Source organism: Zingiber officinale, chromosome 1A (genome assembly GCF_018446385.1).
Source record: "Zingiber officinale cultivar Zhangliang chromosome 1A, Zo_v1.1, whole genome shotgun sequence".
Taxonomy (NCBI): Eukaryota; Viridiplantae; Streptophyta; class Magnoliopsida; order Zingiberales; family Zingiberaceae; genus Zingiber; species Zingiber officinale.
The window spans coordinates 4,205,381-4,231,028 of NC_055987.1; the positions used below are offsets into that span (position 1 = coordinate 4,205,381).

At 34.3% G+C, this 25,648-nt stretch overlaps 2 protein-coding genes and 1 long non-coding RNA gene across 3 annotated transcripts; 2 read left to right on the forward strand and 1 right to left on the reverse strand.

The window, feature by feature from the left end:
• Positions 1-506: 506 nt before the first annotated feature.
• Positions 507-2,273, forward strand: LOC122039082 (zinc finger MYM-type protein 1-like). Its single transcript, XM_042599094.1, has one exon. The coding sequence runs from the start codon at positions 507-509 to the stop codon at positions 2,271-2,273; it is 1,767 nt and encodes a 588-aa protein (XP_042455028.1).
• An 8,838-nt stretch (positions 2,274-11,111) lies between these two features.
• On the reverse strand, positions 11,112-15,199 carry LOC122015923. Its single transcript, XR_006121008.1, has 4 exons — positions 14,821-15,199; positions 14,496-14,565; positions 12,881-12,983; positions 11,112-11,348 (listed from the first exon to the last, which is right to left on the reverse strand). It is a non-coding gene; the product is annotated as an uncharacterized LOC122015923 (long non-coding RNA).
• An 8,830-nt stretch (positions 15,200-24,029) lies between these two features.
• On the forward strand, positions 24,030-25,412 carry LOC122039083. Its single transcript, XM_042599095.1, has 4 exons — positions 24,030-24,380; positions 24,525-24,590; positions 24,673-24,898; positions 24,982-25,412. Exons 1-4 carry the CDS (start codon positions 24,030-24,032, stop codon positions 25,410-25,412), a joined length of 1,074 nt encoding a protein of 357 aa, XP_042455029.1.
• The last annotated feature ends 236 nt before the right edge of the window (positions 25,413-25,648 follow it).

Sequence of the window (25,648 nt, forward strand, 5' to 3'; positions counted from 1 at the left end):
AAGAACTACAGCCACTGCCCACTAATGTGATAGATAACTATGAGAATTTTTTTTTTCTTTTACAATAATTATTCATATACAAGGCTGTGCACGGCAGCATGGGTAAAAAAGTATGGATAAATATTAAATCTATGCTATGTTAATTAAATATATAATTTGATAATTTTAGAATTTTGTTTAAGTTTGGATTGTTAATTCATTTTTTATTTATTTATATTAGGAAATCACTATGTCTACAATGCATAGATTTTTTAAAAGAAAAGCTCTAGAACCAGAAGAACAAAATACTGGAAATGTTATAGCTGGAGAATTTGATTTTTCACAACTACCAGCAGATCCTGGACTAAGGATTCCCATTTGTTCTTATAAGTTATCTTTTCAAGACAACTAAGGGAAAACAAGCAGGAGGAGAGACTTTTGTTAGTGAAGGATTCACAAATTGGAAGGGTAAAGATAGATTAAATATTCATGTTGGCCAACATGATAGTGAACATCATAAAGCTCGAATGAATTGTGAAACTTTGATGAATCAAGATGAGCACATCCAATCAATTTTGCACAAACAGTCAAAGCAAATGCGAAGTGATTATCGTATCTGTCTCACTGCTTCAATTGATTGTATTAGAGTTCTGTTGCGACAAGGGAATTCATTTCGGGGTCATGATGACACTGAAGGTTCTCTTAATCCGGGTAACTTTCTTATTCAACTGGAGTTTTTAGGTGCTCATAATAAAGAGATTAATGATGTAATATTGAAAAATGCTCCTAAAAATTACAAGTTAACATCACCGGATATTCAGAAGGATATAGTAAGGGCTTGTGCAACTGAAACAATTAATGTTATTATCAAAGATATTGGTAATTCATTATTCTCTATTTTAGTTGATGAATCTCATGATGTGTCAATGAAGGAGCAAATGTCAGTTGTTTTGTGCTATGTTGATAGTAGTGGGAATATAAATGAGCGTTTTATTGGAATTGAACATGTTACTAGTACTATAGCACTCTCACTTAAAGCTGCTATTGATAAAATGTTCGCTAAATATAATTTGAGCATATCTAATGTGAGAGGACAAGGTTTTGATGGAGCAAGTAATATGCAAGGTAAATTTAATGGTCTAAAAGCACTCATTTTAAAGGAGAACTCATGTGCATTTTACATAGATTGTTTTGCCTATCAGCTTCAACTAGCTTTTATAGCTGTGGCAAAAAAAAATCTTCCAATTTCTAATTTCTTTCGTATTGTTGGTGATGTGATAAATGTTGTTGGATCATCCTGCAAACGTTCTGATCTTCTTAAGGAGAAACATTCAGATTTTATTGTTGAGGCACTAGAGAGGGGTGAAATTTCAAGTGGTCGAGGGCTTAATCAAGAAACTACTCTTCAACGTGCTGGGGATACACGTTGGGGGTCACATTACAATTCTTTGAACAGTTTGATTTCTATGTTCCCTGCTGTTAGTGATGTGCTTGAAATGATTTCAGAAGATGATTCCAGTTCTCCTGATAAAAAAACTGAGGCATTTAATTTATTGGAGTCAATACTTTCATTTGATTTTGCATTAAATCTACACTTGATGAAACATGTCTTAGGGATTTCGAGTGAATTGTCGACGGCATTACAAAAGAAAGATCAGGATATTGTAAATGCAATGGATTTGGTACAAGTATGCAAACACCGACTCCAAAATATGAGAGAAGATGGTTGGGATTCATTTTTAGAAAAGGTTCAGTATTTTTGTCAACAACATTACATTAATTGTCTCAAAATGGATGATATGTTCACACGTTGGGCACCACGTGGTCGTCCCCATCGTAATCCACCAGAAGTGACAAATTTACATCACTATCGAGTTGATTTATTTTTTGGTGTTATTGATATGGAACTTCAAGAATTAAATGATCGTTTCTCAGAGGCAAGTACAGAGTTACTTCTTTGTGTAGCTTGTTTGTGTCCACAAAACTCTTTTATAGCTTTTGATAAGAAAAAATTGTTGCAATTGGCTGAGTTTTATCCACAAGATTTCTCAAGATTTGATCTTCTCGTACTTGATGATCAACTTGAAACTTATATATGTGATATGTGTTCTAACAAAACATTTCAAGGATTGAAAGACCTTGGTGATCTTTCAGAGAAGTTAGTTATGTCAAAGAAAAGTATGGTGTATCCATTGGTTTTTAAACTTTTGACATTAGCATTAATTTTACCAGTTGCGACTGCGTCTGTAGAGAGTATTTTCTGCCATGAGAATTGTGAAAGACAAGTTGCGTAATCGAATGAGTGACGATTGGATGAATGATAGTCTTATTGTCTATGTAGAGAAAGATATATTTCTAACGGTTGATAATGAAGCTATTATACAAAAGTTTCAAAATATGAAGACTCGAAAAGAACAATTGTAAGGTAATTATGTTGTGATGTTTGATTTCATATTGTATGCTTTGTTAATAAAAGAATTAGCTTCTTGACTTAAACTCTTTACAACTCTCTTTTGAAATGAATTTATTCTTTAAAAAATCATGTAGTTTTACTAATGCTGAATATGTCACGTTATCACTCATAAGTATAAGTTTTAGCTTTGCATTTTGAATTTTCATGGCAAGTGCTAATTTGTCTTATTCATTTGCAGCTATATTTCTATACAAATTTCATCAATGTGGATGATATTGGCTTGATGCTTGAAAATTATGAACAACTTTTGAGTGTATCTTATAACCAAGAATCTTTTTGCAGATGGTGGAATAGATAGTTTTTTTTTATATTAGGGAGGATAATCCGGTTGGACAAGCTCAACGGGTTAGTTTTCATTTTGTCATTTGCGATTTAATTATTATGTCAACTTTTAATCTTTTATGCATCATATTCTGTTCTATTATATATTGCTTAGTCTTTGTTGATCTTTAATTTTATACCATTACAATTATAAAATTTAATATTGTTTTACTTTATTAAATATATTTTATTATTGCCTACACTCAACCAATATCCTAGCTCCGCCCCTGATCTCAAACTCCTCCATTAACTGCTTGAATTATCTAATCATAGAGATATTATTACCTATAAAAATTAAATCATCAACATAAAGACAGACTGGCAGAATATCTCCATGTGATTCTTCTTCAAGTATAAAGAATGCTTGCTCATAGGGGCACTTTGTGAAACCTTTCTTTATAATCAATTCTTGAATTCCAAGCTATAAGGGCTTGCTTGAGTCTGTAAAGAACTTTCTTTAATTTGTATATTTTTTTTCTTTCCTTTTGATGATAAAACTAGGTGGTTGCTTAATATAAGCATCTTCTTCAAAATTTTTATTTAAAAAAGAAAAATTTATATCCATCTGATATATTTTCCATCTTCTTTGAGTTGTAAGAGAGATCGGTACTCTTACTGTTTCAAGCCGGGCTACTGGTACCTTTCAACTTCTCCTTTTGCATTTGTCTTTATTTTGAACACTCATTTGACTCCAATAGCTTTGTGTCATTGCGGAAATGAAGTGAGCTCTCATGTATTGTTTTTCTTTATAGTATGAATCTCTTCTTCCATTATTTTTTTCCACTTTGCATCCTTGGAGGCTTCTTCATAAGTTGTAGAATCATATCCTATAAATAGACACAAATTATTAAAAGCATAGTCAACATCAATCACTCAGCTGTAGTCATATATCTCATAGATGCTTTTCATCTTTTTCATGATTGGACTATTTGGATCATCACTTTCTGGTCGAGTATCAATTTGTTGGGTGATGATACTTCTTCACTCTCTCATTGCTTGTCTTTCTTCTCTTTATAATCTTCTTCAAATAAGGTTTGCTTCATGTCATCATTATTATTGTTGTTCCAATTCAATGCTTGTTCTTCATCAAATTCCACATCTCTTGATATCGCGAGCTTTTGAGTTATGACATTGTACACTTTGTACCCACTAACATTCTCGCAATAGCCCAAGATAATACACTTCTGACTTTTATCTTCAAGTTTTATCCGCTTCTCTTATTGTACTTTTGCATATGCCACACTCCTAAAAATATAAAGATGATCTACCTTTGGTTTGTGTAACCTCCAAGCCTCCTCTGAGGTGATGTCTCCAATTCTTTTAGTGGGAAACCCGTTCAATAAATATACAACACATGCAACATCATCTCCCCAAAATTCTTTTGGGACATTTTTCTCTTTAAGCATACATCAAATCATATTTAAAATGATTCAATTTTTTCTTTTTGAAAAAACATTTTATTGTGGTGTTTGAGGCATTGTGAATTGATGAAGAATACTACTTTCTTTGTAAAAATTTTCAGACTCTAATGAGGTGTACTCATCTCCTCAATCAGTTCGCAGATATTTTATCTGATATTCACTTTATTTTTCAAGTAAATTTTTAAATTGCTTATATTTGGTGAAAACTTCTTTCTTCTCTTTCAACAAATACACTCAACTTTTTCTACTATAATCATCAATGAAAGTCAAGAAATACTTGTTTCCTCTAAAAGAGATGGGTTTGATGGGTCCACAAGCATAGGAGTGCACAAGTACCAGTTGTGAAGATGCTTGTCTCAGATTGTACTTTTTGAATGACTTCCCCTGTTGCTTTCCAACAACACATTTTCACATAGATGGTTGGAACTTTCAATCTTTGGAAATCCAAATACCATGTTGGTTTTTGAAAGTAGCTTTAATGTTTCAAAGTTTAGATGCCCATATCGAAGATGCCAAAGAGTGGAACTATCCATAGTGCTTGCCTTGAAGCAATTCTCTTCATTGATGCTTAACTTCAGTGGGAACATCTGTTCTTGGTCATTGTGACATGAGTAATAAGATTATTACTTTTATCACAAATACTAAGAGTCAAGTCCTTCATTTGTATATCATATTCTTTTTCCAATAATTGATCAATGCTCAAAAGATTATTTTTTTATATCAGGAACATAATAAACATCTTAGATGCATACCTTCATTCCATTTTGCAATTCAAATATCATTTTTTTTCCTGTAATTGGCCTTTGTGATAGATCTTCGAAGGTGATATTGTCTATTGACCTCTCATCAAACTTTGTGAACAACTCCTTTCTCCCACACGTTGTTGATGCTCCTGTATCTAGGAACCATGTAATAGGCTGGACAAATTCTAACCCATCGCATGTCATCAACAATACTAGTCTTTCATTGTCCACCTCCTTATTGACAAGGTTCCCTTGTTCATCTCCATTGTTAATTAGTGTTATACCAACATTCATTATAGTGACGACCATACTTCTTGCAAATATGACATTGATATTTGGTTTTATCATACCTCTATCTAGTGTTTCTACCTTGTCCACGACTTTGACCTTGACTTCCACCATGACCTCTTCCATGTCCATGTCCTTCATTTCCATCATTCTGATTTTGAATGTGTCAATTGGAGTTAGAAGTACGATCACCTCTCCTCTCTATGTAGAATCTCTTCCTCGTTGAGGACCTCCACTAGATGATTCATTATGCTCGAATGATAGTTTGTCTTGGAGTGCTTGCTCCAAAGTTCTTCCTTCACTTTTCTTCAATATTCTTTGTTTATATGCTTGAAGGGATCACATAAGCTCTTCCACATCCATCACCTCCAAATCTTTTGATTCCTCGATCGCCACAACTATGAAATTAAACTTTGAGACTAAAGACCTTTAAGATCTTTTCAATGACTCAAACATGTTTTAGCTCCTCACCATTTTTTCTCATTTGATGAACAATAGAGATAACTCGGGAGAAATAATTAGAAATTGTTTCTAAAGCCTTTTGTTGTAGGCAAATCTTCTTTACTTTATCTACTCCATCAGATGTTGTCTTCAATATCTCCCAAGCCTCTTGTGACATTGTTGCTAGAGCAATCAAATCCTTCTTTTCTCTTTTCTTCATCGTCTTAAGAGCTTGCTCATTCCCATTGCTTGTTTCGGCTATAGTATAGCCGATCTCCACAAGGTTCCATACATCAAGGGAACCTAACAGTCTCCATTTGTATACTCCACATTCTGTAGTTGTCTTTGGTTAACTACGACACTTAGAGGGAACTCGTCAAAGCCATTGGTGTATATGGCTCTAATACCAGATTTGTTGGACTTTTGGTGGAACTAGGATGAAGAAACAAGAATGTAAGAGAGACTTTGTAACAAAGTATGAGGATGGGAGAAACACTGTATGAAGAAAAATGTTTACTACTTACTTTCATTATCATACAAGGTCCCTATTTATACACTTAGATTCATGCTTCTACATTTTTCTACAATTACACTACATCATTAAATACAAGACAATTATATTTTGTTCTTTTATATACTAATGATTCTTGTCATAAAAAGTTTCATTGAATTTAGTAGGATAATTGAACTTTGCTTAGTTGATGAAGAGTTACATGAAGTCAAATTGATTTTGATAACTTCCTTGTATGGTTGATGAAGTCAAGTTATTCTTGACATTGTTCTTGCATTTGAAGAAGTAAATTTATCTTTGGAATAAGTTTACATGCCAACAACGTCTACTTTATTTATCTCAATATCACTAACAATATTCAAATGAATTATTATTTTCTTAGGTCTCCGACTCTTTTACATGCATCTACTTAATAAATTTAACTCAATCAAATGGAAATTCTATTAGTTGTCTTTAACTTATTCATATCATTTTTGTCATTTTATTGCGTATTGGAACTCACTCCATTTAATTGTTTTAGGATATAAATATTTTTTTATATTTATTGGTTTTGTTAACTCTTACACATTCATCTGGACGGTCTCATCTATCTTACACCAAACAAGTATTGACATGGAATGATCTTTCAGTCTTCCCCTCGCTGCAAGGATTAACTCTCATTAAATTAAACTGTAGAGGGGAGCTTAGGTTTTTTAGAATGATAAAACAAGTTGTTGTTGGAATTACTTAATATTGTTTAAAGTTCAGGAAGCATTTTGAATTAATTTCCAAATATAAAATGGTTCATTCGCCAACTCCTGCTCAATTAGGGAAGTTAAGCCACATCTACATCAGTATATCCTCACAGTTTGATCTGAAAAAACAGGGTGTCAAGAATAGCAAAGACAATATAATGTGAGAAATGAGATCTTTAATCTTATCTAGATTCTCTTTAAAACATAGCAACCAAGATGTACACATGCCGCGTCAAAGAGGAATTGCAATAGAGCACTTCGAATTCTGATCTAGGAAGCAATTATATCCCAACAAATTTTATTAAAAAAATAATAGTGCTTGATTAAGATCTCAAACTCTTGCACGTCATAAATAATATATTACAGAACGATTGTGTTAATACAAAAAAGAGGGAAACAAAATTGGCGTTGATATCATTAAGGGAAAGCCAAATACTTCAGTGTAGATTTTTCAGGAACGAGAGCATGCACCTTAGCAATTAACATAGAAATTAACAGAGGCCACGGAGCTCATTAGAGGCTGATTGCTTAATGATCATAAAAAAGACTTGGATCTTCTCTCAGATTTTCTTCAGGATGTTAAGACAAAGAGGAAAGAAACATGGGTTCTTTGAGTGCATCAGTGGTTAAAGCATTCAAAACTCCTAGGACGGAGACGAATACTCACATCCTTCCTCCTAATGGCGCCACATTTGTCCAGCTTTCTTAAAATATATAACAAGTTTTTTAAATATAAAAAATGTAGTATGGGCAAATCTATCAACTGTGATACCAAACGTATAGCAATCAAATTTCAAACCTACAACCATATGAGAATATAATCTTCAGACAAAACTCGCCATTTTACACAATGCAGCTCAACAATTATGCAATAACAACAAATCTGGAAAAGGAAGTGAAGAAATCGAGTCCGTACCAGAAGGCGGTGTAGTTGGAGAACTCCAATGCAAATCCCATAACCTCAATGGAGGCCCCTGCAAAGACGCACTGCCCGATCCTCAGTAGCAGTCCATTCCATGTTCCAGGGCTTCCAACCAGCACCTTCATCACCGCCGCTGCCGCTGCCGCCGCCGCCGCCGCCGCTGCCGCCGCCGCCGCCGCCTCCTGCCAAGCAACCCTAGATCTCCTCACACCACACTCCTAGTGGATCTCAACCCTTCACGCATCTGTTCTCGCTTAAGTCTATTCACACCCTGAAATCTCTATCAATCACTCTTGCCGTCTCGGGTTTGACACGGGCATTGATTGCCTCTGGCTCATATTGCTCTGCAGGGAAAGGGACGCATAAGTAGAAATCAAAAAAACAAAATTAGGATTTACTTTATTAGTAATGAAATGTTACACAATATTTATATAGTTAGTTTAAATAAAAAAAATAATCTACCTTTAATAGCTAATAAATAGAAAAATCTAATAATAATAATAATATAATCTAACATTCTCTAGCATTGAGAGTTTATCCGACAAGAAACCAAAATGTGAAGAGGAATGTGTTTCGTTAATCTGTATATTAGAATGAACAAATGACAATGTGATGATGTCAATCTGAAGGTGATGACGAGTAATATGACAAACAATTTCAATATGTTTCGTTTGCTCATAAAAAACTAAATTACATGTGATTTGAATAACACTTTGATTATCACAATATAACGGAGTAGGTTGATAAAAAGATATAGTCATATCCGCAAGCAACCAACACAATAAAACTATCTCACAAGTAGTTGAGGTATTGACACGGTACTTGGCTTCTATGGAAGATCTAGAAATAACATCGTGTTTCTTACTCTTCCAAGAAATAAGGCAATCACTAAGAAAAAAGTAAAACTCAGTTGTAGATATACAATCCATAGAATCACCAACCCAATCAGTATCAGAGTATACATGTAACTCCAGAGATGAAGTAGAAGAAAATAAAAGCTTTGAAATTGAGTACCCCGAAGATACCTGAGAATACGAAGAATAGCAGTCCAATAAATTGTAGTTGGTGTAGTGACAAATTGACTAATCACATGAATAGCATATGCAATATTTTGACAAGTCGTGGTGAGATAAACCAATCTCCCAACAATAGTTCAGTACAAACTAGGATCAGGCAAAGGTAGGTCATCAGATGGAGAATATTAAGCATTAGTCTCAATAGGAGTATCAACGACTCTATTATCAGTAAGACGTATACATTCAAATAGATCAGATATATATTTTGACTGGGATAAAATAAAACCTTTTGACGAATAGGCACCCTTAATGACCAGAAAGTAACATACTAAACCCAAGTCTTTCATAGCAAAATAACGAGTCAACTCAGATTTCAAGGAAGCAATTCCATCATAACTATCACCAGTAATAATTATGTCATCAACATATAATGATAAAAGAATATGGCATGCACTCGTACATTTGACAAACAATGTTGGATCATGATTATTAGGATAAAAAACAAGCAAAGTAATCATTATAGAGAACTTCTCAAACCAAGCATGAGGTACTTATTTGAGACCATAAAGCATTTTATTAAGCCTGTAAACTTCACTAGGTTGGTGTGAAACACCAGGAGGAGGTGTCATATAAACTTCTTCATGAAGATCGATAACCATTTAGAACTGCATTATTGACATCCATATGAGATATTCTCCATTGACAAACAAAAGCAACAACAATCAAAGTACGAACAGTCATCATTTTTGTAATAGGAGCAAATCTTTCTCATAATCCATGTCATACTCTTACGAATAACCTTTAGCAATAAGACAATATTTCTTTGTATCATTCAATAGATCCATCATATTTAGTTTTGATCTTATATGTTCAACGAGAACTAATGGTGTGTTTTCCTGGGGTCAACCGTACCAAATCTCATGTATGAGTCTAATGCAAAGTAGTTAGTTCAGCCATAACATTCTGTCAAAGTGGGTTACGAATAACTTCTTTATATGATACAGGCTCAGAAAGACAATGAACAGATGTAACAAATGAAGCAAAAAGAACGAAGATAATAAGAGTAAACAAAATCTGATAGTTTAGTATACTTACGAACATGAGTGGACTGGCGACGATGGAGAGAAAGATCATCTGCAACCTCAAGAGATAATTAGGTAGTGGTAGAAGGAGGAGCATGTGGAGTGGATATCTCAGGAAGCAAAGTATCAGATTCAGTTGAGCTATCAGTAGGGGCTATGGGTGAAGCTTTCTCAATGTCGGTATTGAAATGATCAATGGAAAATAGATATGACTTTGTCATATTATGTAAACTAGCAGGAACAAAAAAGAATGAAATATGCTCAAAAAATATAATATGATAAAATACATATAATTTTTTACTAATAGGATTAAAGTAACAATATCCTTTTTGACCAACATCATAACTCAAAAAGACACACAGAGCAGACGGAGGGGCTATTTTATTATGCTCAACATGTGGACGAAGGACGAAGCAAGTACAATCAAAAACACACAAAGAGGAATAGGTAAGAGTATGCCCATATAATTTTTCAAAAGGTGATAAGCATAATTGTGTGAGGTTGAAATTCTATTAATCACGTGAATAGTAGTAAGAATTGCTTCCCTCAAAAGACACTAGAAACACTAGCAGACAATAAAAATGAACGGTATGCTTTAATAAGATGTCTATGTTTCCGTTCAGTCACACCATTCTGTTCAGGAGTATCGGTACACGAGGTTTGATAAATAGTACCATCATAAACAAGTAAACGTAAAAAATGATTCAAAGTGTATTCACCCTCTAAATCACAACGAAAGCACTTTATGATACTATAATGTTAAGTTTTCATAAGAGACACTACAAGAAAAAAGCTAATAGATAACGCTTTAAAAGCGTTGTCTATGTGGCTAAAAAAACGTTGTTAAAAGCACTCTTGTTAAAAGTCTGCTCAAAGACAACGCTTTAAAAGCGTTGTCGTTTGTAACAAAGACAACGTTTTTGCAACGCTTTAAAAGCATTGTGTATTTTTTGCAAAAACATCATTATTGCAACACTTTAAAAGCGTTGTTGTTTTTGGCAAAGACAACACTTGTGCAACGCTTTAAAAGCGTTATCTTTTTTTAAAAAAATTATAAAAAATCTATTTACAAAATTATTTTTTTATATTTACAAAACTATTAATTTTCTTTTACCATGTCTAGATTTGAATTTGACATATAAAATAGCATTAATTAGCTCGGCTAATGATTTCAAACTCGTACCAAACAATAGAATTCAACTACAAAGTATTAGTATTTACAGGAGAATTCAATTATACAGAAAGACTAAATATTTCTGTTTCAAAGTAGTTAGTGACATTCAAATTTAAAACAAAAAAAACACAAAATAGCTAGCCGACCACGAAGACAACGATCTGCATGCTTACTTCTACTAGATATACTGATCAAAATGAATTGTCTGCTTGAGACTGGGACAAAACACCTACCACTGTGTATCTGTCACAGAAAAAATAATACCATCAGTATTATGCAAAAGAAATTTTCGATGGTATAGCTGAAAACAAAGGTTACAGTTCACACCATACAATAATTTTTAAGAGAAAAAGAATTAAGCATAAAATAACGGGGAATAGAGCAAACGAAAAGTACATGTGCTACTTTGTTCCCGCCATGGAAATATGGCAAAAAGAATAGCATAATTGGAGATGCTAGGGAAACCACTATAAGACCTAAATACATAATTGGAGATGCAGTGCAAAAAGAATAACATATATTTCATTTGAGTACTTACACCTGAACTAAAGTCGAAATCAGCATATGTTCTGATTTCTTTGGTTTGTAGAACTTGTAGCTTTATCAAACACAATTAGACTTGAAGTTTTCTAGTAGCAAATGCAGTTTTTTGGTGTACTAAACTATACATATAAAATATGGCTTCGATTCTAGAGTGCAAAGAAAGGATTTAAAAATTCAACATGTCAACATGAAGGTAGCAAAAAACTATTTTTGAACCAGTAAACAGGGTATTTTCTACAAGATATTGAACCCGACTCTTGGATATTACCTGCCCTTTGATCGAGCATCTAGAAATTGATGAGTTCTGTCAATCTTATTTTGTTTGACCTAAAAAGGTACGACAATCCCAAATTCATATTCCTAAACTCTTATTTGGCCTAGGCAGCGCTCTTTTCCAATCACTCTCTTAGTCATCCTCCCTCCCTTCACATGTTGGCAACTTCTCTGTATGTTGAGTAACGTTCCTCACTGTATATCTACATTCTTCATTGTCACTGAGTGAAGGTTCCAGGCAATCTTATAAAATCTGACAAAGGCTGATTTTTGTTGCAAAAGGGCTTTTAGTGGCAAATGGCAAAAGTAGGCTTGATTTTTGTCTATAATATGCTGGACATTTTGAGTTCATATCAGCTCATAAACTACTTAGTGGTCGTTTTGAATTCTAATGGTCAAGTTTCTTGCTGGTAAGAATCCAGAAAAGCCGTTTATGTGCTTTACAAACTCATCTGATGTTTTTGGGCCATCAAGAAGTTTTTGTGGAGAACTCCTTTATGCTAATTTTGAACTAAAAAGGATTAAGAAGTGCTTCATCGCATATCAGGAAATTAATGTGTGTGTGTGTGTTTTTTTTTTTTTTTGACCTAAATGACCTATTGTGTCATAATAAAAGAAAAGTACAATATCAAATGCCAAAATAATACAATTCTAAGTTCTAACAAACCCATATATATTCAGAAATAGGCTGTCAAAACATTAGTGAATCTCATAATATTAGAAAGACAAGTAGTGAAAAGATAATTAGAAAGACAAGTAGTGAATCTCATAACATTTCTTTAACTTTGAGAGTGTAGGAAAAAACTAACAAGGGTAGATTGCATCTCATAAGATGTACAAAGCATTGGAAGGGAAAGACAAGCATAGCTGAAAATGAATTTCAAAGAAGCAAGAAGTTGCTTCTTGCTAAAGATAATGAACTTACATAAACTTTAACTAAAACAAGGTAATGAACTTACATAAACTTGAATGCAGCTACTCATAAATATGATCTTGTATACATTCTACCAACTCCGATCGTACCTCATCAATTTCTTCTCGAGAATACTCTACTTCTGTAAACTGTGAACATTAATGAAAAAAAATCAACATTGACTTTGCAAATTTTAAATAATTTATTTCAAATAATTTGAGACATAAGCAAGAAAACATTTCTATAGATCGTAGTGAATCTCTCTTGATAATTTCAACTTCTTTAACAATTTGTCTCATAAATCGCATCACATAATAATCACATTATTTGACATCTTGTTGTCGAGGAGTCTATGGTAATTAGAGACAAATTATTAATGATAAACATATACATTAAAATATATGTTATATATAATTACACATACCTTTACTACTTCTCACGTAGCCTTTTTTCTACCTTTCCTTCTCTTGTTTGAATTAAACAATCTTAAGGCCCTTCATACGTTAATGATTTTTTATATATGAGTTTTGTCCATTCTTGTAACAACTAAATAACTAACAATGAGCTAACACCTTCAAAATAGTTGTAAATAATATACAAAATATTAACACAAAGACAAGTTTAAAAACAACAGATAACAAAGGAAAGGCACCGCGTGAATATTATTGGTTTAGTCAAATTTACCCAATAAATTCAGTGTTTAAATTTGAAATCGACTTGTAAAAAAATCAAAATCAGCTGTACATTTATTTGAGGATAGTTGTGTTATTTTACTGAGAGGATTGATGAGATAAAATGTCCTTGTTATATAAAATAAAAAATGAAAGAGGGAAATGAAGGAAGGGTGAAAAAATGTTTTTAATTTTTTTCCTTTTTTTTTTAAAAAAAAACTCTAATGCATGTAGTTTCATCAGAAACAAAAGGTACATGAGGAGGAAAGAAAAGAGACATCTAGAAAGAACAAAAAATATTCAAGTCTAGAACAGAGAATAGCAGTGTTGGAGGTTTTGAAAATCTTTACACTGGAAAAAATTATATACACAAGCTGGGCAACCTACTAGGCACAGAGTGGATTTAGTGTGAGATCATAGCTGGTGAGACACAAGAGTAATCAGCTAATTTCAAACCAGAAAAAACTAGCTAAATGAGCTTCTAGAGTGTGTCACAAACCTACAACAACAACAAAAAAAAGGCCCTGCTACTTAAATGATTTCGCCCATGTTGGAAGCGCTAACTTGCCATAATTGAAGGAAAAGAGGCTAAAAGAAAAGTTCATTAATCAGTGAGTTGGGTTTGTTCAGTGGGGAGGAAAAGAAACTAAAGGTGATTGAGCAGATTCCAAGTCAAGCCACAATGATACTGAAGTTTCTTTTTCTATAACAGGTCATATGCGGATCCATGCCAATTTCTATAAATCTATCATGTTACTCGGCTATACCTAGGACAATATTTTCCCTTTCTTCTTTGGATCTGTGGTTTAAGTAGGTAGCGAATTATTCAGTATGAAATGTCTAAGGAGAATGGAAATACATTCTTTGGAATCACACCTCCAAAAGTTCAACAAAGAATGATTTGCTTCTTTTTTGAAAGGAGTTTTTTCTTAAAAAAAAAAGGCAGAAATCTAGAACGTGTTATGGTTTAAAGAGAAGAAAAGGACGCACGTTGCCACCATTTCCACTTGCCTCCTCATCTTTTAGAATGATGGTATGGACCAGAGTGCTCGATCTGATGCTGCAATGAAAGTAGAAGAGTAGTTTTACATCATTCTCCAAGACATTCACGAATCTCAAAATTTCACAAAAGGTCTCAAATTCTCACAAGGAAGCTACCGAAAGCATAACCACAAAAATCACAAGGAAGCTACCGAAAGCATAACCACAAAAATCACAAGGAAGCTACCGAAAGCATAACCACAAGGAAGCTACTGAAAGCATAACAACTTAAAAGGTACTAGGACAAGGAATCATTGGGGTTATAGTAGCATACCAGAAGACACTAGTGGCGACGGGTCGCCTCAGCGTCGGGGACGAAGGAAGCGAAGAGATGGGTTGATCTGCCGTGATCGATCGCCTCAGCGTCGGGATATACCGCTTGACGAAGGTGGGATCAAAGAGATTGGGCAGTGTGAAGGAAGCGTGAATGAGGCGATGGAGGCGAAGAGATTAGGGCATTTGCTATTTGACGAAGAGGTGAAGGAATTCAGAGGAGAGGAGTTCGCCGGAGAGGGGTTTACTGGAGAGGAGTTGGAAGGAGAGGGCGTGAGAGGAGTTGGATGGAGAGGGTGTGAGAGGGGTTCGGGAAGATAGGCATGAGATGAGGAGTTGTGAGAGGGGTTCGGGAAGATAGGCATGAGATGAGGAGTTGTGAGAGTGAAACCTAAGGGTACTTGATCCAACGGTTTGTATTATCTCAGATTTAGATGAGAGCTTAACAATAGACAACGCTTTTTAAAAACCGTTATCGTAGACACTAAAAAAATACTAATAGACAACACTTTTCAAAAAGCGTTGTGTTTGACCCATAAAAATCACTAATAGACAACGATTTTTAAAAAAACGTTGTCTATTAGTAAGAAAATAAAGAAATAGACAACGCTTTTCACTAAAAGCGTTGTTAAAAAGAAAAAGACAACGCTTTTAAAAAAAAGCGTTGTCTTTTAAGTGTTGTAAAATCCTAATTTTCTTGTAGTGAGATCTAAAGTTATTGAAAATAGTAAGATAATCAAACTCATGTTTCATAAGATAGACTCAACAGTATCGAGTGTAATCATCAATAAATGAAACATAATATCTTGACCCCCCCCCCTTTTGTAGGAATATGAGAGAGTCTCCACTCATCAGAATGGATAAGATAAAATGGAACAGACAAAAAAAAAAGACTTTTAGAAAATAGTAAGGAAGGAAATTTAGTCAGTTTACAACCACTACAATATGAAATATCATAATATTTTAAAGGTTCTAATACTTTTGTAGAACCTAAAAACTACAAATGAGACGCTAAAATATCATAGAGTTTGCATAACGTCATGCTTCATCGGACCGCACCATTATACGTTGTATCATGTAATATAATACAAAAATGAACCTATCTGAATTGAACGCTTGATTCAATTCAACTAAATTCTCTCCCCTTCATTTTTTTAATGGAAGTTTACTAATCAAACATTAATTAAGACTATTTAATTAATTTATAGTTACATAGATAAATATAATGATAATAATAGAAATAATCTCTAATTGATTTCAATCAATTGAGATTTACTATATTTGCACACAATCAAGATCGACATTATTCAAATAGGAGAAATAATATTTCCAAGTCTATTATGTTACTATGTTTATAATTATTATGATTGTATGCCTTATTTAATCTTTCTATTATTGTTTTGGACAATTTGTATAAATAAGTCCATTGGCTTTAGTAATAAGATTATCAAAAATATTTATGCTATTTCTCGCCTCTACCTATTGATTTCAACATGGTATCAGAGACATCTTCTTTTCCTCTTAATTTTTCTCTTCTGAATTTTTGTTACTGCAACTACAGGAATTTCTACATCAAGGTTTGATATCATCATCTATAGTGCAGCAACCTCAGCATCTTCGGCAATAATAATTTTTCTTCTTCTTTCATCAGCAACTCTTGTTTATCGACGGTAGCAACTTCGACAACATTAATTGTAGCAAGCCAGTGCTTCTATTCACCACCGATAGCTGCCTAAGCCAACGCAGAAAAGCCCTCTGCTTTCTTATTGCCGTCGAAAAGTTACTATACCGCCCACAACAAGTGGTCGTCGCCGTCCACCAAGCTTCTGATTTGCCGCTTCTATTGGACAACAAGGTTCTGGTGCCAAGTATTATTTCCAGTCATCAAAAATTCTTCCAGGAAGGTCTATTACTATCAAGGGATGAGTTGTTTATTTTCGATGTCTGATGCTCAATGTTATCAAGGTGGCCAAAAGCAAAGTTTAAACCGATGTCAAATTTGTCACATCGTTGGCCATACTGGTATTCATTACTCTAGAAGATTTGATTGGTCTTATAGTTGGAGAAGATCGATGTTAGATTTGTCTTAGAGTTGGACATATTGATATTCAATGTCCTAAAAGATTTGACTCAAATTTTGCTGGTAGTCCTGCAGTATTGGGACAACTAACTATATCACATGGAGTGCATGCATCTTCAAATCGACCAGTCAGCCACCACCTTCTTGGCATTCTATAGCTCGGTCATCTCATTCTTCAACTCTTAAGAACCTAGGATGACATCCGGATTCTAGAGCAACTCATCATGTTACACCGAAGTATAATATTCTCACAGAAGCTTCGCCTTAGGATGGACCCGACATGGTACAAATAGGTAATGGCTCAGGTTTGTAAATTATTCACATTGGAAACACATCTTTTCACTCATGTGGTCATACTTTTCACATGCGCAACACTCTTCATGTTCCTTCTATTACTAAAAATTTGCTTTCCGTCTGTCAGTTTGCACTTGATAATAATGTGTTCTTTGAATTTCATCCTCATCATTGTCTTGTGAAGGATCCCACAACAGGAAATATTCTACTTCGAGGAAATATTAAAGACGATCTTTATCATCTTCAGCCCACCTATACTAATGCGTTTGTTGGAGAACGCATTGATAAGTTCTCTTGGCACGCATGCCTTGGTCATCTATCTCTACATGTTGTTCAGAATATCATTAACCAGTATGATTTACCAATTTCTTTAGCCTCCTCTTCTCTATGTGAAGCTTACATGAAGGCAAACTCTCATAAATTACCTTTTGTGTCTTCTTCTCGCACTTCCAGTTTTCCTTTAGAAATTATTCACTCTGATGTGTGGGGTCCTGCTCCTATTCTATCTAATCAAGGTTTTCTTTATTATGTTATTTGTATTGACAATTTCAGCAAGTTTACTTGGATTTTTCCTAAGAAAAGAAAGTCTGATCTCTTTGATTTTTTTTTTCTTTCAAAAATAAGTTGAGCGCTATTTTGATCGTAAAATCCTCTCCCTTCATTCTGATTGAGGTGGAAAGTATCAATCACTTCATCGTCATCTTACTTCCTCTGACATCCTTCATCGAGTCTCTTGTCCCCACACTCCTTAACAAAATGGGTCCGCCGAGAGAAAACATCGTCATGTGATTGAAACTGCCTTAGCTCTTCTTAATCATGCCTCGGTTCCACACTTAAATATTGGGATGGTGTCGTCCAAATCGCAGTCTACCTTATCAATCGTTTACCCACTCCACTATTTCAAAATAAGTGTCCCTTGGAAAGACTTTATAATTATCTTCCAGATTACTCCTTCTTTCGTATCTTTGATTGGGCATGTTATCTTTGGCTACGACTTTACTTTAAGCACAAGTTAAACCCTCACTCTTTACAATGTGTTTTCCTTGGTTATAGTAATTTGATCATGTGTACCATTGCCTCCATATTTCGACCAGTCGGATATATATTTCTGGACATGTTACTTTTGATGAATCTCTATTTCCATTTGTAATTGCTACCTCAGATCCTCCTTCAGATAATCAAGGCAACTATCTAATATCACCAAGCAATATACTAGAAGCCCCACATATTGATTCATCAGGATATATTGAAAGTACAAGGGGGGATGGTATCTTGGGTCCTGCTACATCTCCACAAGTTCTTGTAGACTCGGCAGCTAGTGGTGATCCACTCTCTAGTTCTGATTCTTATCCGTCTGACCACTCATCTCCGAGTAGCTCTGATGATGATATTCCTTGGTGAATGCTTCCTCTAAGCGATATTTATGCACGATGTCAATCAGTTTCCACTCGTTATCCTCTTCCATGTGCTTTTATTGCTTCTTCAAATTTTGTTGAACTTTCTAATTTTACATAGGTAGTCAAAGATCCAAATTGGCGTGCTGCGATGACTATAGAATTTGATGCTCTTCTTCGTAATGCAACCTGAAGCTTAGTCCCACGTACCCCATCTATGAATATTGTGGGATCTAAATGGGTTTATCGAATTAAGTATCGTGCAGATGATTCTATTGAACGTTACAAAGTTCGCCTTGTTGCTAAAGGCTTTAATCAACAGCCAGGTATTGACTTCAATGATACTTTTAGTCTAGTCATTAAAATTACAACTATCAGATTGCTACTATCTATACCTATAAGCTCCAATTGGCCAATATGCCAATTAGATTATCCAATGCTTTTCTTCATGGACACCTTGAAGAAACTGTTTATATGGAGCAACCTCCTGGATTCATCCACCCGCAACTTTCAACACATGTGTGTCAACTTCAGAAGTCTATATATGGGCTTCGACAAACACCTCGTGCATGGTTTCATCGTCTATCTACCTGACTTCATACTCAAGGATTTTTTGGCTCAAAAATAGACTCTTTCCTATTCTACAAATATAATGAGGAATTTTCAATATTTTTTCTAATTTATGTGGATGCTATATTAATAACTGGTAGTGATCAAAACAACATTATTACTTTACTACATCTTCTCTGTCAAGAGTTTCATATTCGGGATCTTAGCAATGCTCATTTTTCCTTAGTATAGAGTTTCTCTCACATTGTGAAGGTTGTCTTCTCTCTCAGATCAAATACATTACTGGACTCCTACAACGAGCTAAAATGGATGGTGCACGCTCTATCTCCACACCAATCATTGAGGATGGTTTCACTGCACCTTCATCCTTATCTTCGATGTCTGCCCCCCAGATCTACCGTAGTATTGTTGGTGCCCTATAATATATCACAATTACACAACTAGATATTGCTTTCGCTCTGAATCGCGTCTGTCAATTTATGCATGCTCCTATTAAACATCATTGGGAATGTGTTAAGAGATTCTTCGATATCTCAAATGTTGGAGTGTATACTGAAAGCCTAAGATTTTGTAAACATTTATGTTAAATAAAGAATCACATTTGGTCAATTTATCTACATTTGTTTGTAGTTGTTCAATTAATTTATATTGTAGATAACATAGTATGTGGTGTCACATATAGAAGATGATGTTATCTGTACCTTATAAATTATAAACAGTAGCTCACGACCAAAATGGAAAGGAACAAACCATTGGAAGGTCGTAGTGTAATTAGGAATTAGTTTATCTTGACTATATAATTACACTAGTACACTTAGAGTGTATTGAGTAGGACCATTTGAGGTTGTCTCTTTTATACTGACTTTATAAAGGAACAAATACCTCAGTTATTATGGAAGTATGTGCTCTTAATCCTAATATAATAACAAGCACATATATTTGATATTTATTTCTTTAATTTATCAATGGGTGAGATTTAGTTCGATGAATCAATAAACCCGATAAGTTGGGAAATGATATCATTTATAGTGTGTGTTGTTGATTATAGAAGGAAACTGTGTCTTAGAGATACTAGGTTGATAATGTCCTCAAGAGGAGCTCATAAGGATTGTCATGTTAAACCCTGCAGGTGGACTTAGTCCGACATGACGATAAGGTTGAGTGGTACTACTCTTGGACTAAGATATTAATTAAATGAGTTGTCAGTAACTCACTTAATTAGTGGGCATTCGATATCTTAAACACAGGGAAACTAACACACTCATAATAAGAAGGAGCCCAAAAATGTAATTTGGGATTGGTGCGGTAGTTCAATAATAGTTCTCTAGTGGAATGAATTATTATTGATAAAATTAAGTTGTGTATTCGGGGCGAACACGGGATGCTTAATTTTATCGGGAGACCAAAACCAATTCCTCCTCTCGGTCCCTATCGTAGCCTCTTATTTATAGAGTACTATACCCACCTATACCCACTTTCTATACCCACCTAATAGGGGTCGGCCAAGCTATCTTGGGAACCAAGCTAGGGCCGACCTAAGCATAAATTGGTGTGGCCGGCCCTAGCTTGAACCCAAGCTAGAGGAGCCGGCCATATTAAATTAAAAAGGATTTTAATTTTAATTTTTATTATGTGGAAGATATAATTTATTAAAGAGAATTAAAATTAAAATATCTCTCTTGTAAAAGATCTACAAAAGATTAAAGAAAGAGATTAGATCTCTTTCCTTATTTGTAGATTGGTGAGATATTTTATTTTCTTTTTAAAAATTATTCACATGTTGTTAAATTAAAATTATAGAAATATTTTTTATCAACCATGAAGAGATTTTTGAAGAGAAATTTTATTTTTAAAATTTCCGGAAACAAATTAGGAAGTTTTAATTTGTTGATTAAAACTTGTCTAATTTATTTCTTTTGATGTGGCCGGCCAATATTGTTTTAATTGGAATTTTATTTTATTTTTCTCAATTAAATCATGTCAAGGAAATTAAGGAAATTTTATTGTAATTAAATTTCCTAATTTGCCAAGGCCAAGGAATATAAAAGAAGGGGTGGGGGTGCCTTCATGGGTGACAACCTCTATTATTTCTCTCCCTCTTTTGTTCCTTGGTGTGGCCGGCCATCATCATCTTCTCCCTCTCTTCCTCTTGTGGTGGCCGAACCTCTCTCTCCCCTTGGAGCTCTTGTGGTGGCCGGATACTACTTGGAGAAGAAGAAGGAGAGAAAGCTAGCATCTCTTGGAGCTTGGTTGGTGTTTTGATCTTCTTCCTTGGTGAAGCTTCCTCTTTGTGGCCGAACCTAGCTAGGAGGAGAAGAAGGTGGTTGGTGGTTTCTCATCTCGGAAGATCGTTGCCCACACAACGTCCGAGGTTTGAAGAGGAATACGGTAGAAGATCTAGAGGTCTTTCTAGAAGGTATAACTAGCAATTTTTCCTTTCCGCATCATACTAGTTATTTATGGAAATAATACCAAATACAAGAGGCTTACGATTCTAGTATTTCGAATATGTTTTTCGATGTTGTATTCTTTTGTTTTATTTTTCCTTGTGATTTGATTGTTCTTTTCGGTTAACCTAAAGTTATTTAGGAAAATTAAATATTAGCTTTCCATAAAAGGTTTTGTCTAGTCGGTGGTGGTTGCTCCCATATCCAAGAAGGTCGTGTGCCTCGCCACGTTAGTACTGGGAACCAATTATGGAAATTAATATTTAATGGAATTAATAACTTAAGGTGATTTGGGTCGAACGTGTTAAGTTCCGCAGGAGACCCAAGTCAAAACCTAAAAGAACGAATAAATTAAGTTTTGGATCAAACGTGTTAAGTTCCGCAGGCGATCCAAAATTTAATTTAAAAGAACACATGGTAGCTAGGAAAAGGTTCAGACCTTTATACAAAATTTTTGTATAGTGGAACCTCTAGGTTTTCCGAGTAGCAACCAACATCAAAGACACTATTCTACATGGTCTTCTTTTATATCGTCAGTCTTCACGAGAGTTGATTGCATACAGTGATGCAAATTGGGCTGGATCTCCTGAAGATAGACGTTCTACTAGTGGATATGCTATATTTCTTGGGCAAAATCTTATTTCCTGGCTTTTAAAGAAGCAACCTACAGTCTCTCGCTCGAGTACTGAAGTTGAATATAAAGCTATCGCTAACACAACGTCAGAAATTATTTGACTACAATCTCTTCTTTCAGAATTACACTTTTTCCCAACTGCTACGCCTAAAATATGGTGTGATAATATTGGAGCAACTTATCTTACGGTAAATCCTTTTTTTCATGCTCGTACCAAGCATGCAGAGATTGATTTTCATTTTGTTTGCGAGCGTATGGCGACTCGACAACTTTCGATTTCTTATATCTCTACGGAAGATCAAATTGCTGATATATTTACTAAGCTATTATCTAGACAACGTTTCACCAAGTTAGCACTCAAACTCAACGTTCAGGCACTCCCGTTGAGTTTGTCGGGGGTAATCATAATAATGGAAATAATTTCTAATTGATTTCAATCAATTAAGATTTATTATATTTGGCACACAATCACCATTATTAATTCAAATAGGAAAAATAATATTTCTAAATCTATTATGTTACTATGTTTTATTTAATTTTTTTTATTATTATTTTAAATAATTTGTATAAATAAGTCTATTAATTTTAGTAATAAAATTATCAAAAAAAAAAACTTTATGTTCTTTATTGATTTCAACAAAATAGATCTATCTAAACCATTAAATTCATTAATCTCTCTTGTATTCTTTTTGCCGTCTCAATTTTATAAGCAGAAGTTTATCTGGACCATTAAATTTATCAATCTTTAATTCATTTTTTGCCTTTTCTTAGTGTCATTTTTTCAGCTTTTTTATTTGTAGAAGCTGGATAAATAAGAGTTAATTAAAAATCTCCCTTTGGACTCCAGAGGCGGCCCAGATTCGCCGGCTAGCGTGCGCTGCGGCGGGTCGCACCGTTGACTAGACTCCACCGTGTCGCCACGGGTAACGTTGGACAATAAGGCTATGTTTACATGAGAGGGCGGAATAAAAATTAGGGAAAGTTTTTCACGGTGGAAAACTTTTCACTGTTTACTTTATTAAATTTTTGGAAGGAAAAGGAAACATAATCTATCAGTGGTTGAATTTGAAACAAAAAATCATTACTGTCAAATCGGGCGGAAACCCAAGGATGGAAAACCAAAAGACGCATGTACCCTCTCTTCTTGACAAAATTACACACTGTATACGTGACTCTTCATTTCTTTTTCCCATCTTGTTTTCTCCGTCCGAAGAAGCAGCGTCCGTCACCGACTCACCTATCTACGGCAACTTCTTCGATCTTTCGTCGGCAACGTTTCTGTCTTTCCTCGGCAACTTATAGCAGCATCTTGTTTTTCCTCGGCAGTCTTTTGTCTTCCCTCGGCAACGTGACTGCATCCTCCTCTGTTCTTTCTGTGACGTTCTGCGATACTGGTAACATGCTTCCCCTTCTTAGCTTTTTGTTTGATTTCTTACAACAGCCATCGTTCTTCATCCATCTAGCCAACAAATGTCACCTTTTTTTTTTTTTTGGCCACATCGTCCTTCTTCGTCATGTTCGGCGACAAATACTTTTTTGAGTTATATTGAAAAAGCTTGCACATATTTTCGATTTACCAAAAGTGCCAGCATTCCTTTATAACACGTGAGATAAGGTTCATTAAAAAAAAAAAAAAATCTGATTCATCGATGGTGTCAAATTCAGTAAAGGAAGAGTTTTTAAATTTCTAATAAGGTGTCTTTAATTTTTATTTTACAATAATTTAGTACTTTGATTTTTTTTTACAGTAACCTATAGTATTATTATTATCCTATGTACAGGTTTAATAAGATGGAGTGGGATAATGGTGAAGAAGATGATCAAAATATTGATGATTATTATGATGAGCATGATGATAGTTCGGATCAAAGTTCGGATGATGAAGTTTTTATAAACAGGAATTGTGTACTTGGTTTTTGGATGGTTTTGAAGGATATGAGAAAATATGTACATAAAGGTTTGATGGAGAGTAATGAGCAAAAAGATAATGTTCGACGTGTTTTGTTGCACAATCTTATGACTTCTAGCGATGCATGCCATAGCATTCTTAGGGTGAATTTAGCTGGTTTTAGGCGCTTGTGTGAAATATTAAAGCACAACAATAGGGTAAAAGGCAATAGGAATTCAAGTGTTGAAGAAAAGGTTGCTAAATTTTTATATTTGCTCGGTCATGATGTCAAAAATAGAGAATTGAGTTTTTTCTTTCGTCGTAGTACAAGGACTACTAGTAATCACTTTCATGAAGTCTTGAAAGCCATTATTAGCCTTCATGCTGAATTTATAAAGCAACCAGATGGATCTGAAATTCCTCCTCATATAGAGAGTAGCAACAGATTCTATCCTTACTTTAAGGTATTTTTTTTTATCATTTTGAACTTCAGAAGTTTTGTAATATATTTTGTAGCCACATATGTCGATTGTCTCTTAATTGCAGGATTGTGTAGGTGCATTAGATGGAACTCATATACGTGTTAAGGTATCTGATGTAGATGCACCTCAATATAGAGGAAGAAAGGATTGGCCAACTACCAATGTGTTGGCTGGATGCTCCTTTGATTTGAAGTTCACATATGTTCTAGCCGGATGGGAAGGAACTGCCTCTGATTCTCGAATCATAAAAAATGCTCTATCTAAACGTGATAAATTGATAATTCCTCATGGTATATAGTTTACAATTAATGTTTATTAGTAGACAATATTTGAAAGTAAATATGACTAACTTATATCTTTGATTTGGTGGTAGGTAAATATTATTTAGTTGACTCTGGGTTTATGTTGAAGAGAGACTTGATTACCCCTTATCGAGGAATTCGTTATCACTTGAAAGAATATTCGAGATGTGACCCTACAAATGCAAAAGAGTTATTCAATCTTCGACATGCAACTCTTCGCGGTGCAATCGAGAGAGCTTTTGGGGTTTTAAAAAAGAGATTTCCAATTATTGCTAGTGGAACAGAGCCTTATTATGAAGTTGATATTCGTACCGATATTATCTTAGCATGTTGTATTCTTCATAATTTTTTAATGGGGGTGGATCCAGATGAGAGATTAATTAATGAAGTGGATCATGAATTGAGTGCAACTTCTAACAATGAAGCAAGTCACAATGAAAGACAAGACGATGACTGGAGGCAAGGAAGCATGGTTAGAGATAACATAGCTAATGCTATGTAGTTAGATTACAATATTAACTAAAGAAGGGTTATTTCGATTTATTAGAAAATTATCAAAAGAATCATGATGTTATGATGTAATATATTGATTATGAGTCATTTTTATTTTACTTCTTATATGCTAGTAATGTTTGATTCGAACAATGTAATGGATTGAATATGTTTTTTTGATAACTCTTAAGGTTAGATGTTGATCTATTGGATTTTATTTTATTTTTATACCTGTAATTTGCTTGT

Coding starts and splice junctions, on each gene's coding strand:
- LOC122039082 (XM_042599094.1), top strand. CDS start 507: ATGAATTGTGAAACTTTGATGAATCAAGATGAGCACATCCAATCAATT.
- LOC122039083 (XM_042599095.1), top strand. CDS start 24,030: ATGGAGTGGGATAATGGTGAAGAAGATGATCAAAATATTGATGATTAT. Junction 24,381..24,524: donor ATTCAAGTGTTGAAGAAAAG/GTTGCTAAATTT, acceptor GAATTTATAAAG/CAACCAGATGGATCTGAAAT. Junction 24,591..24,672: donor GATTCTATCCTTACTTTAAG/GTATTTTTTTTT, acceptor TCTTAATTGCAG/GATTGTGTAGGTGCATTAGA.